At 42.1% G+C, this 13,375-nt stretch overlaps 1 protein-coding gene across 1 annotated transcript; it reads left to right on the forward strand.

Annotated features, from left to right (window-relative positions):
* The first annotated feature begins 11,595 nt into the window (after window positions 1-11,595).
* On the forward strand, window positions 11,596-12,429 carry LOC136484858 (21.9 kDa heat shock protein-like). Its single transcript, XM_066481825.1, has one exon. The coding sequence runs from the start codon at window positions 11,666-11,668 to the stop codon at window positions 12,284-12,286; it is 621 nt and encodes a 206-aa protein (XP_066337922.1). The 5' UTR covers window positions 11,596-11,665; the 3' UTR covers window positions 12,287-12,429.
* Window positions 12,430-13,375: the final 946 nt, after the last annotated feature.

The raw sequence follows: 13,375 nt of genomic DNA on the forward strand, positions 1-13,375 counted from the left end.
AAAATATGGCAACATAATTAAATATAGATCGAATGCAAGGAATAAGAATATGTATAAATGTAGAATGCAAAGAAACATGAATATAAATATAGATCAAATGAATATAGATAGAATATTGGAGAAGACAACATATCAATACCATTGAAAAATGCAGGAGCCATGACCAAATCACATAGAGAGAGTAGATTTCTTGAGAAGTGAGAGTGAAACGTGAGAAATGAGACTATGAGAGTTCATAGGTGGGTGGGATCGATGTATGTGGCCGGCGGTTTGTTTTATAAAGGGGGGCATGGACATCACTGCCGGTTTTTAAGTAGAACCGATAGTGAAAGTTAATATCACTGTCAGTTTGTAAGTAGAACCGACAGTGAAGGTGCATATATATAAAGGATATATTTATTTAGATAGTATAGTGGGAAAGTTTTAACAACAACAATACATTTATTTAGATAATAATGAAATACATCAAAAATAATAATAATATTAGAAATAAATTACATATACGATAACAAAGACCTTACACTAAAATTCCATATACGATAACAAAGACCTATTTGTGTACAGGTCAATATTACAATCAATGTGTATCAACACATTATAATATAACCACCTCAGTAGCATTCTTCTAGCACCAACTAGGGGCAAACAGCAGCACCAAGGTGGTCTACGAGTTATACCGGTTGGAGATGACAATGTGGCATCGATGAATTCGCCTTATCTATACATGGCCTTTTTCCAAATGCGCACCACAGCAGATGGCTCTATGAACCTCGTGGCATCTCCAATCTTCGGTGTTGCTCTATCTTTAGTAGCATTCTTCTAGTATCTCTTGTGTGCACCATTTTGGTGGACTACGACGTATAATGATATATGTGGTTTGTTGTAAGAGGAAAACATTATATCATGGCTGATAAGGCCTGCCTGAAACCAACATGCATGGAGAGGCTAGCTCTTGGCCAAGGCCATTTTATAGGGGCTAGCAGTCATGGTATATTTTTATTTCTAAACTAAAGTTGTCGGGGTAGGTGGGAGCAGTGTTCCAACAGTTGTGGTTAGTGGGAGCACTGTTGGCATATGAGGAGCATCTACACATCACTGTTGGTTTTAGTTTAAAAACCGACAGTGAATGGGGTACATCACTGTCGGTTTTGCTTGTAAACCAACAGTAATGGGGTACATCACTGCCGATTCATTCTCCAAAACGGCAGTGATGTGGTGTAGTAGTTAGGTGTTAAGTTAGGTGTTAAGTAGGATAACTTTTTGTTTTGTTTCAAACTCCTCCTATTGGCGTAATGGTTAAGACCCCTCAACTTAGCCCCCGAGACCCGTGCTCGAGTCCCAGGTGGCAAAATTTTTTTGTTCTATTTAATAAATTACTAATTTACTTTAGAAATAGCTCATCACTACCGGTTTTGATTGTAAACCGACAGTGATGGGGTATATCACTGCCGAGCTATTCTCCAAACTGGCAGTGATGTGGTGTAGCAGTTAGGTGTTAAGTAGGATAACTTTTAGATTTCTTTCAAACTCCTCCTACTGGCACAATGGTTAAGACCCCTCAACTTAGCCCCCGAGACCCATGTTCAAGTCCTAGGCAGCCCAATTTTTTTTGTTCTATTTTATAATTTATAAATGAATTTTCTCTATGCACCTTCTTTCTCCATGGCCTTCTTAGCATTTCTCTTCATCTTGGCCTGATCTGGAGACTGGAACAGTACATGCATCAAGTAAATGGATCACTCAATAGTTAACACACAAGCCACAGGCATTCCCATTCACATCTCTAGGAGCACATACATCAATGGTAACTTAAGGTTGGAGGAGGAATGGAGCTACTACGCCTTTGCTCAATGCTGACTATGGGCTAGGCTCCTTCGAGTATTGCGAGTAGGGACTACAAACTGGTTGGGGACCAGTGGTGCCGAGGAGCTGTGGATCCCTCACTACTAGTAGTAGCTCGGAAGAGAATGGCCTTCTATCGGAAGTCTAGACATATATATTTATATTTATATTTAGCTGGTGTTTAAATTTAGAGAGTAAAGTTTAGAAATGTTACATCTAGTGTCTAATCGAGTGTTTGAATAGTAATAAGGTCAGTCTCAATGGTAGTTCTAAATAACTTTCATTCTCATTAATTGCTATGATACGTCGGCATATTTGCTGAGTTGGCAGAGTATTAATGAGGAGGAGAGAGGAGATGAGAGTTTCATTAGGGTCAAACATCCTTCACAGTTATGTGCATAATGATTACATAGTTAACAATAATCTAACTATCTTTATGTGCATCAACAATGAGGGCCTCATTGTGATCAAGCCATACGTAAGTAGGTTCGTCACACTCTTAAAGGATAGGTAGGGGTACGTTTGCCCTGAATGGAGGCATTTCTTGATAGCCCCTGTAGTCTTCTTCATTCATCACTCTATCGACATTAACAATCTTCCTTTTCCCTTCTAGGACTACTGTTAGCCTTCCTTTTGTCTTGTTGTCTCTTGCATAGAAGACTTACATAACATCTCTTGCAAGGACAAAGGGGTCGTCTCTATATGCGGTCTTAGTGAGATCAACGGTAGTGAAACTTGCTGTCAGTGTTGATTTCCTCGAGCCGGACCCACTGGCAGCGAAAAAGAGTTGCCTTCAACGGACCGTAGGCTAGCTCCCATATCTCCTCTATGAAACCATAGTATGTCGCCTGCACATTGCCATTTTTGTCGTGAGCATCAAAACGAACACCACAATTTTGGTATGTGCTCTTTCCATCTTGCTTTTTTGTGTAAAATGTGAATCCATTGATCTCATACCCTTGGTACTTAAGATATGTACTCGAAGGCCCCTTGGCTAAGGCATCTAGTTGATTACCCAACTTTATTCCAAGCAAGCGACGTCGCAGCCAGTTGACAAATTCCACCTTATGTTTTTTATCCAGCCAAGCCTGTGACCTACTTAGATACAGAGTTTGCAGTGACTGCCTATGCTCGTCAATGTATGGAATCACACCCTCGGCTTGTTGGAGAATAGCGAACTATGCATGTCTGAAAGAAATAGGGTCGTCTATTATAATAGATTTCTCCTCAATCGTTCCTTTGCCACGTAGTCTTCCCTTGTGACGAGATTCTAGAACTTCGACCCTTTTGATGTCCAGATAATATGTGCAGAACTCAATGGCCTCCTCCGTTGACCATCCTTCATCCATGCCCCCTTTTGGCCTGAATCTGTTCCTAACATACCTCCTAAAAACTTTCATCAATCTTTCGAAAGGGAACATCTGATGCAAGTACATTGGGCCAAGGGCTCTAATTTGGTCAACAAGATGAATGAGCAGATGCAATGACATATCAAAGTAAGTCAACGAGAAATGCATCTCAAGCCTAATGAGAGTTTCGGCTATGTCCCACTACAGCTGCTCTAGCGTGGACACATCAATAACCTTTTTGAGATCACGTTGAAGAACGAGCAAAGCTTTATGATTGGGGCGTGGACCTTTGGGGGGAGGATACCACGCAGGGCAACAGGGAGCAGCTGAGTCATAATGACATGACAATCATGGGCCTTCATAGGGCCATAGTTGAACTTGAGTTCTCTCATGTTCACTAGCCTCTTTGGGTTCACACAGTAGCCCAACGGGACTTTGAGTTCATTGAAGAAAGAAATAAGCGCACGCTTTTCTTCCTTCTTCAATGTCCATGACGCAACCGGAAGTTCGAACTAGCCATTCTCTAGCTCCATGAGATGCAGCTCCTTCCTGATTCCCAAGTGTTGCATATCTAGGTGTGTGGCTAGTGAATCCTTTGATGTCCCCCCCGGTGTCCATCATGGTGTTAAGAGTGTTAGCGCACATGTTTTTAGTGATGTGCATGGGATCAAGACAGTGTCGTACACTTAGAAATGGCCAGTAAGGTAGTTTCTAGAAAATTGATTTTTTCTTCCAAACGCTCCCATCAGGCGCTGCTACTACATTGTCCCCCTTCCCAAGGACAACCTCCAGTTTGTTGAGTTCTCGAAGTATCGCAGGCCCGTCTCGATATTTTGGAGCTAAGCGTTTCTCAATAGTACCGTTGAAATCTTTTCTGTTCCTACAGTAAGGGTGATCCTTAGATAGGAACCTACGGTGTCCCATATAAACTATCTTTGAGTTATTTAGCAGATTTATCGCATCGGTGTCGTCCAAGCACTCGACACATCCAGTATAGCATTTTTTTCTTCTCTCTGGACAACGAACCTTGACCTGGCAGGTCGGTGATTGTAGCGATAAGTACTCCCTTGATCATGACATGTTCCTTTTTGTACTCATCCCAAACATCCGGCACACCCTTTTCAAACATCTCCACTAGTTCATCGATCACTGGTTCTAGAAACACATCGATGTCATTCCTAGGTTGTCTTGGCCCTTGGATCAGTAGTGGCATCTGGATGTACGACCGCTTCATACAGACCCAAGGTGGAAGGTTGTATATATATAGTGTCACTGGCCAGGTGCTATGATTGCTTCTAACCTGGTCGAAAGGATTCATCCCATCTGTGCTCAAAGCAAACCAAAGGTGCCTTAACTCTCCACCGATGTCCTTATAGAACATAGTATTGATAGTCCTCCAGTCATGCCCATCGGCGGAGTGCCTCATCATTATATCTTTCTTACGCTCTTCGCCATGCCAGTGCAACAGCTTGGTTGACTTTGCACATGCAAACAGCCTATGCACCCGAGGAGCTATAGGGAAATACCAAACGACCTTTACGGGACCTCCTCTGGTCTTGGTACCCTCATCTGATGGCCCATTCTTGTACCGTGGAGCTTCACACTTGGGGCACTTGTCCAAGTCTTTGTATTTTTCTCCATGGTACAATATGGAATCATTGGAACACGCGTGGATTTTTTCAACCTCGAGGCCGATGGGGCAGATCATTTGCTTGGCCAAGTATGTCTTTTTTGGCAACTCATTTTTTTGGAGCATTTTCCTTATTATACCTAACAACTGATTGAAGCATTTATCGCTCAATCCGTTTGTCGATTTGAACTCTAACAGCATGATGTCGGCTTCCAGTTTGCTTATTGGACAATTTCTATAAAATGATGTTTTGCCATCTTGTCTTATTTTCTCTAGCTTTCTCAGTTGTCTTTCATTAAGACATCCAATCTCTACATTACGTAGCAGCTAAGAAATGCTATCGTTATCCTCGGTGTTGTCAACTAGCGTGTTCCTAAACACATTATTAATTGTGTCCATAGGTTCCGTATTGACACCGGGTTCCTCGTCAGCATTGTGGATGGCTACGTTAGGCATGTCCACATCATCATCGTTTTTCTGTAGAACATTCACACCAACCTCATCATGCATAGTCCATATCGTATAGTTTGGCATGAACCCCCGGTAATCAAGTGCGATCGTATAGACTCAATTTGACGAAAGTTACTATGATTCTTGCAATCTTTGCATGGACAGAAGACAGGGTTCCCATTTCTAGCATGGGCTTTGGCATCGGTGATAAACTGGCTGACGTCATGCATGTACCGCTTGTCCGTTCGGGATAGATGCATCCACTCTCGATCCATCTCTACACAAAAAAAAATACTAAGGCAGTAATTACAAAGAATTAATAAGAAATCGAGCTTTATGAACAACAATTGTAGCTCGAAAGTACCATTTTTGGAAAACATTATTGTACACTAATTATTGGAAAATTAAAATTAGTAGCCCCGGCCCTGTAAATTGAAAATCATAGTAAAAAACAATTATTACGCAATGATGAAGAACATCTATTCTACTCTACTTCTAAGAACTAATGATAGCATCACATACTAATAATGATGATCTTGACCACCATGTAATAATTAGCTAGGAATTTAAATGTGTTCATAGACACCAACCGTTTAGATGATGGATTCACCACAATTTGAGCCTTACACAAATGTCCAATTGGAAAAGTGCTCTCTAGAATAGAGAAAGAACTAGAATAAGAATCAAGCAATATAGCCATCAAAACGAAGCTAATTAAGTAACAAAATCAAAGAAGTGGATGCTTGTTACTAACCTTAAAACAAAAAGATCAAGCCATTCTTCAAAATCCAAACATTAGCTTCATGGTGAAGAGCAGCCGCAACAATAGAGGGAATAGTCCAAACACGCGCCTATGTTCTCGGGATAGAAGAGAGGAGGAAGGAGAGGACGGCTGCAGCCTTTTTTGTGTTGTAGGCTTATCACTGTTGGTTCTTGGCTAGAACCGATAATAATAGAGTTCAATCACTATCGGCTCTTGGCTTAAACCGGCAGTGATGAATGGCTACCAAAACACTGCCGGTTCAAGCCACAAACCGGCACTGGTGTGGTCCTTCACTGCCGTTTTTAGCCCAGCCTCAATCATTTTTTTCATTTTCAAGCTCATAACCGGCAGTGAAGGTACATCACTGCCGGTTCTCACAAATCCAGTAGTGGTGATGCCAGCAGTGATGTGCAAATCTGGCGTCGTGTTAAATCGCCGCGCCATGCGAATAGGCGCGGCCAAAAGTGTTAGATTTGAAAAAAAAAAACAATGTTAGTTTTAAAATTAGTTTAAAAAATATGTTAAAAATAATAAAAAAATCTAGTTGTGAACCATGGAGGCCAAAGAATCTTCCATGCTGAAAGTAATGACATACGCATGAATACATCGCCTACATATATTGTATGGTGGGCAGAATATATAAACCGAGCTAGAGAATATATATACGTGTAAACCTTCCAAGAACATTGCTGAGTAGATCATGGTGCGAAGCGACGACATCATTGGGCTGCCCATGTTTCACATCTCCTCGGTACACGATATAAAGCTGCAAAAATTACATGTTACAAATTATATATACTTTAGTAACAAATTATTCTTAATTAGCATGCATGTCATCAAAAATAAATCTACCAGTATAGATACCACGCACGCTATTTACAGAGCGAGAGGTTGCGTTTGCTCCCAACAACAGAATGCAAAAGCTAAGTACGAGGGCCCAAGCTACAGGAGGGACGCGTGATGAAGTAGAGAAGAATGCCATGTTTTCCTTTGCTGTGATCAGATAGAGGTGCCATTCGTGATCCGGTATTTATACATATATATGCATGAAGGCTTGCTCTGTTATCAAGAGTCCAAAAACACACATAGTATAGGAGTACAATATTAACCACATGCGCTTCTTCTATGACTCGTTCTATCGTCCGCGTTGGCGGAGGCAACGACGAGCGTAGTCCGAATCGATCGACGAAATACATGTGCGTTCGTCATGTTTGAGCGCGTGCCACAGCAGAAGGTTTCAGAGACGGCCCTGTTCGCTTGAATTTATGAGTGGTACTATTTTAGCGTTTTTTTTCTCACAATAAATTAGCATCCGTTATTTTTCTGCTGAGCTGAACAGGGACGTACTTCCGCATCGCAATTTCCAGTTTTTCAACGTGTTTGGCTGGTAGACTGCATAGTGAATTTTGGATGATTTCGGATGATTTTGGATGATTTAATAGTATTTTATGAGAGAGAATAAGCTGATGAAACAAGCCATGAACACCATCTTTATATATAGTAGATATGTTTTTCCATTAGCAAAGACGATAGAGCGTGGTAGCGTACTTGTGATTAGACGTGTTTTAGCTAGGCTCCTGGAGGGGGCCCAATGACGACAGCTATCGTTGGTCTCCACGACGAATCGCTCAAACTATCATTCAAGACGAGTCCAATTCCTTCCAGTGAAAAGGAACCTGGCTAATTCAAGGACACAAAAACAAACTTGCTTTCATTGCTTTCCAATCTTCATTACATATTTGCATGCTACTCCCTCTATTCCAGATTATAAGTCACTTTGACTTTTTTTTACATCTATTTTGCTATATATCTGAATATAATAATATGTTTAGATACATATCAAAATAGATAAATAAAAAATCAAAACGACTTATAATTTAGAACGGATAGAATACTGTTGAAAAGTGTAAACAACGATTCTCTGCTCCATATTTTGTAGCCATAATGGTCCTATGGCATCCTATGTCATGTCATTTGTGGTTTTTTTATTTTTCAAGCCTATGCCATGTTATTTGTGGGTTTTTTTTATTTTTCAACGTACCATTTGACTATGGAGGTGGGTACATCAACCCTAAGAGGCTAGCAGATCAAAGCCTGATTTATGGGGGAAATTTTGAGTGAGGACCATCCCTACCAGGACATGGTGTAGACTGTTTGGCTGATATGTGGGCCACCGTATTATTTTAACCGTACACATGATAAATAGATGCCCTATGGTCCCCACGTCAGCTGCACATCCACACCGTGTTTTAGTGAGGACCATCCCTAACGAATTTTTTTTTCCGATTTATGACATCAATCCAAACGATTACAAGCAATTCATTAGATGCAGCATCGAAACATCTGTTAGCTGAAATTCAACAATGGTACCAGGGATCGGCCATCCGTCTCATTTCCAAAACTATGGTGTCCCCTGTCCAGTTACCGAGCTGAGAACTGCAACGAATGTAGGCGAGGTCGATGCTGTTCACCACGTTGCATTTGACAGCTAAAACCTACCTTTCAAATAAACTTGAATTGGCCACAAAGAATAACCAGATCCCTTAAAACCAATGACCAAACCAAAACCATATATATAACATAGGCATTGGAAAACCAATCATGTATTAGTTCATATACATGAAGGCAAGATCACGCTACAATGAAGCTTCGAACCTACTAGGGTTATGGGTAATACTTCAGCTTATAAAGTTCTACCAATGATGCCTAAGGTCTTCAATGGCAAGACAGGAGATGCATAGTTGCCCCCATACAACTTCCAGAATGTTGGTCCTTGACTCCCTTAACAATTTTTATTTACAAAATTATTGTCTTAACATATGGATTAATTAAATTTGTGCAGGGACCATTGGATTTGTATAAACATTTTTCCTAGGGATGGACGGATGTTGGTCCTTGATTCCTTAGATAACCCATAGAGCAGTTATAAAAAATTATTGGATATTATACAACAGTAAGTCAGACTTGCATGCGTATTTTTTAACATTTCTATATAATCGGTGTGAGTTTGGAAATAACTTGGTGATTTTATTCGAGTTGTGCAGGGCATACACATGGTATAATTTTAGTGGTGGAAAATACGATTTAAGACGAAAAGGAAAAAGATGTTCGTACGGCTCAACTTTCCAGTAAATTTTAAATAAATATCATATGTGTCTAGTATATATGTATACGTAGCAACTATATAATCACTTGCAAATTCTTATATAGTGCCACAAGCAACCAATTGGAACAGTACTCCGTGGGTACTACGTGTGTGAGTTTCTCAGAGAAAACGGGCAATACACCACGAACCCTAAGAAAGTATGTAATAGTCATATGTGAAGTTTTGTCATTAGTGATGCAAATGCATTGGTCACTTGTAAATAATGTTGACTTGATTTTTTTTTTTGCAGGTGTACAAGTGTCGTCCAACGGATAATCACCTCAAAAATAAAGAACGCATGAACATTTGCGAGGACATGTCCCGGTGCATCATGAAAGAAATAATTCACTTCATAGGGAGTTATCATGATGATACCTCTGAGTTAGCTCAGCCACAGTATCAAGATCTTGTTGCCATGCTAGAACTAAACAAAGATGATTATTAGAGAATTCATAGAACTTATGAGTTGAAAACTTTGTTGTATATACACTTGGGTTGATGACTATGGTAGACTGAAGTAAATATTGTTTTTATCATGCTTGGAAATATATATTTGGATTCATTTCAATTTCTAAAAAAATAATAATTCACTGACGGGAAATTTAAAATTTTGAAAACAATTCACCGGCGGTTATGCTACTAAACCGTCCTTGGAAAACAATTTCCAAAGATGACTCTTTTATGTAATCCGCCTGTGTAAAAATTTACATAGGCGGTTGGTTATGTAATCCGCCTGTGTAAAAAATTACATAGACAGTTGGTTTAAACCAGCCGCCTCTACATATAAATGCATTTACACTGACGGTTGGCTTAGGTGAGCCACCGCTAGTGCAAAATCTATTTTACATTGGTGGTTGGTTTAAGCAAACCGCCAGTGCAAATGGATTAATAACACTGCCGCATCTCAAGAAGCCTGTAAAGTTTCCTATTTTCACTAGCCTTTCACACTAGCGGTTGCCTTAAACGCTAGTAGAAAAAGGTCTGGAAGCGCCTGTACAAAGCTTTGTTGTACTAGTGACAATAATAAACATAGGACGTAGGGTATTACCTCCTCATGAGAGCGAACCGGACCTATATAAGCTTCATGTCATGTATGCTACTGCCTCCTTCAAAATTATAAGTTGTTTTTGGCTTTTCTAGGCACATAGCTTTTGCTATGCACACCTAAATATATGGTATGTCTAGTTACATAATAAAATCGGTTGTATGTTGAAAAGCCAAAATAACTTATAATTTGGAACCAAGGGAGTTCCATCTAGTTTCTTTGGGCACAAACCGCCAATAGTATTGTCGGTGACAAAAACACAGACACTTGTATTGCTCGGAATTATACTAAAACGAATGGTAGTATATATAACCTCTCCGTTGAGCGTGAAAACTACCTTTAAAATTTCAAAAATCATTGAAAGATCTAATGATAATTATGCAAATTGAATTATGGAATTTAGACATCAAATAAATTAATAATATGTTAGTTTGAATTTGAAAGCTTGGATCCAAAATTGCCATAATTTAAAAATGACTTATTTTAGGTTTGGAGTCCAAACCAGCTGTAACAAATTAGAAAATTGGATCTTATACAATTTAGAAAGACACATTTTGCTTATCAAAATACAAACCAATGTTAGGTCTTATTACACATTTACATGCCGTAAACCACTGTCGACCGCACCTTCCTTTCGCCATTCCAGTAGGACCAGCAATCCAAATCCAAATCAAGATTTATTTGCAAAACAAGAAAATTTGGCTTATAATGATGCTTATACTGATTTGTTGTGAGAGAAAAATATTGTTTATTTATTGAAAAGTATTGATGAAGTAGTTCAAGCGAACCTATAATATCAAGATACAATTAGCAAACCTTCAATAAATTTGAGGAAGCCGAGACTCGTGTTTGTGCTAAGCGGGCCTAATAATAAGAGTAAAACTCCAGACCACAGGTTCTTGGCCCAGTAGCCAACCAGGCCCAGGGAGTAGAGGCTTCTGGAGTCTCCTGGATGCACGAATGCATGCAGCGCTATCGCCACCGACGTCTTCTTCGGGCGTATCGGATGTTTGACGCATCCAGACACTACAAATAACTAATTGTATATATTATGATTATGATTAATTTATGAGATGAATTTTTTAAGTCTAATTAGTTCGTGATTTAATAATATAATACTACAGTAACTACTGTCGAATTAACTAGCCTTAATAAATCCGTCTCGCAAAGTACTAAGAATTTTTTAACACTCACATGTGACATCACTTAATGAGGCATTCTAAATTTTAGACCTCGTCAACCCACCAGAAACACCTAGAAGCCCAACCCAACGAACCATCTCGAGTTCTCCTGCGAGTGTCTCGTCGCCCCAGAAGGTCACGTCGTCCTCGTTCCTATAAAATGGCTCGTGGATCTTTCCTCCGACGATCAGCAAGACCTCGACGCAAGCTAACGATCAGCAGAGTCGTCTACTTTCCTCCAAAACACCATCGGGCAGCAAATGGCAGATGCAGTTGTGTCCAGCATGAAGTCGTCGGCGTCAGCGGCCGTCGTTCTCGCGGTAGCCGCGGTGACAATGGCGTTTCTTGCGGCACCGGTGGTCGCCCTGGTGCCGTACGGGCGCGCCGGCGGCGGGCTGTTCGACCTGATGCTCCTCGACGACCCGTTCCGGGTGCTGGAGCAGTCGCCGCTGGCGGCGTCATCGGTGCCCAGAGCCAGCCTCGACTCGGCTCCGGTGGCGCTGGCGCGGTGCGACTGGAAGGAGACCCCCGAGGCTCACGTCATCTTGGTGGACGTGCCTGGGGTGCGGCGGGTGGACGTGAAGGTGGAGGTGGAGGAGAACAGCCGCGTCCTGCGGGTCTCCGGCGAGCGGCGGGCCGACGAGGAGAAGGAGGGCGAGCGGTGGCACCGCGCCGAGCGCGCGGTCGGACGGTTCTGGCGCCGGTTCCGGATGCCCGCCGGCGCCGACGTCGATCGCGTGTCCGCCAGGCTGGAAGACGGAGTGCTCACCGTCACCGTGCCCAAGGTGGCCGGGCACCGCGGCCGGGAGCCGAGCGTCATCAGCATCGCCGGTGGCGACGTGGCCGGCGCGGAGGTCAAGGCGTCCAAGGCCGCGATGTGAATGTGATTCGACTTTTCGGCGTGGCGATGCATTCGCCATTTAGTGATGGCTGATGCTTGTTCTCTTTTCGTGTGTCCCGCGCGTGTCGATCCTGTTGCGTGCGTCTGTAATATGTACTCATAAAGAAAACACTATTTCTCGTTTCTCCATGAGTTAATCCGTGATGTAGGAAGCGGGTGGACGGACCGCTCCGCGCTGGCTCTCTCTTGGTGGGCCTAATGGCCAACAGCCCAACCGTCCACCCCATGTATTATCCTCCCTCTTTTACACGCGGGCCTAAACGTTAGCTCCTCTTTTTCTTTCTCCAGATGAAAAACGCAGCCACTGCTTGCTCATACGAGAGCACGCGTGCGGCTTCCTACCCACACCGACTCTCCGCCACCCACCTTGACGAGTCATCGCGCGCGTCGCTCCCTGTCCCCGCACCCTGCCGTCGTCCCCATCTCTCCTCGCGGGCATCCTCCCTCGCCTAGATCGGCGGCTCCTTCCGGGCGCCGTGTGTGGCCAGGCGGCTAGGAGAGGGGGGGCCATCGCTGCAGGGGCCAAGCCAGGCACAGGCGCAGCTAGCCGCAGCCAGACCGTGCCACCATCCTCGGTCGTCGGCTGATCGGAACCGGTCGTTCCCCGCTCTGCTCTGCTTTGTCCAAAAGAAGAAGGGTAAAAAACGCATGTTGCAAGCGTATATTTTAGGTGTTTCAGATGTTTCATAAGTATGTTGCAAGTGTTTTATATGGATGTTGCAAAAGTAGATCGAGATGTTGCATATGTTGCAATGGTTGTGCATACATGTTGCAAGCTTTTGTTCTCAATGTTTCATCTGTTTTTTCATACACATGTTGCAAGTGTGTTTATCTGGATGTTGCATATGTTTCATATATGTTGAAAGTGTTTTTATCAGGATGTTGCGTATGTTTGCAATGGTTTCAAGTCTTTTTCATGTGTTTTTGCTAGTGTTTCATACACATGTTTTAAGTGTTTCATCTGTCTTCATACGTATGTTGTAAGTGTTGTATTTAGATGTTTCAAAAGTAGATCTAGTTTTATAGATATTGCAATGCACATGGGAAGCGGAGGAGGCACAAGCGGTCC

This window comes from Miscanthus floridulus, chromosome 10 (genome assembly GCF_019320115.1).
Source record: "Miscanthus floridulus cultivar M001 chromosome 10, ASM1932011v1, whole genome shotgun sequence".
NCBI classification, from domain to species: Eukaryota; Viridiplantae; Streptophyta; class Magnoliopsida; order Poales; family Poaceae; genus Miscanthus; species Miscanthus floridulus.

Bases quoted from the DNA above. Each gene is read 5' to 3' on its own strand.
- LOC136484858 (XM_066481825.1), top strand. From the start codon at position 11,666: ATGGCAGATGCAGTTGTGTCCAGCATGAAGTCGTCGGCGTCAGCGGCC.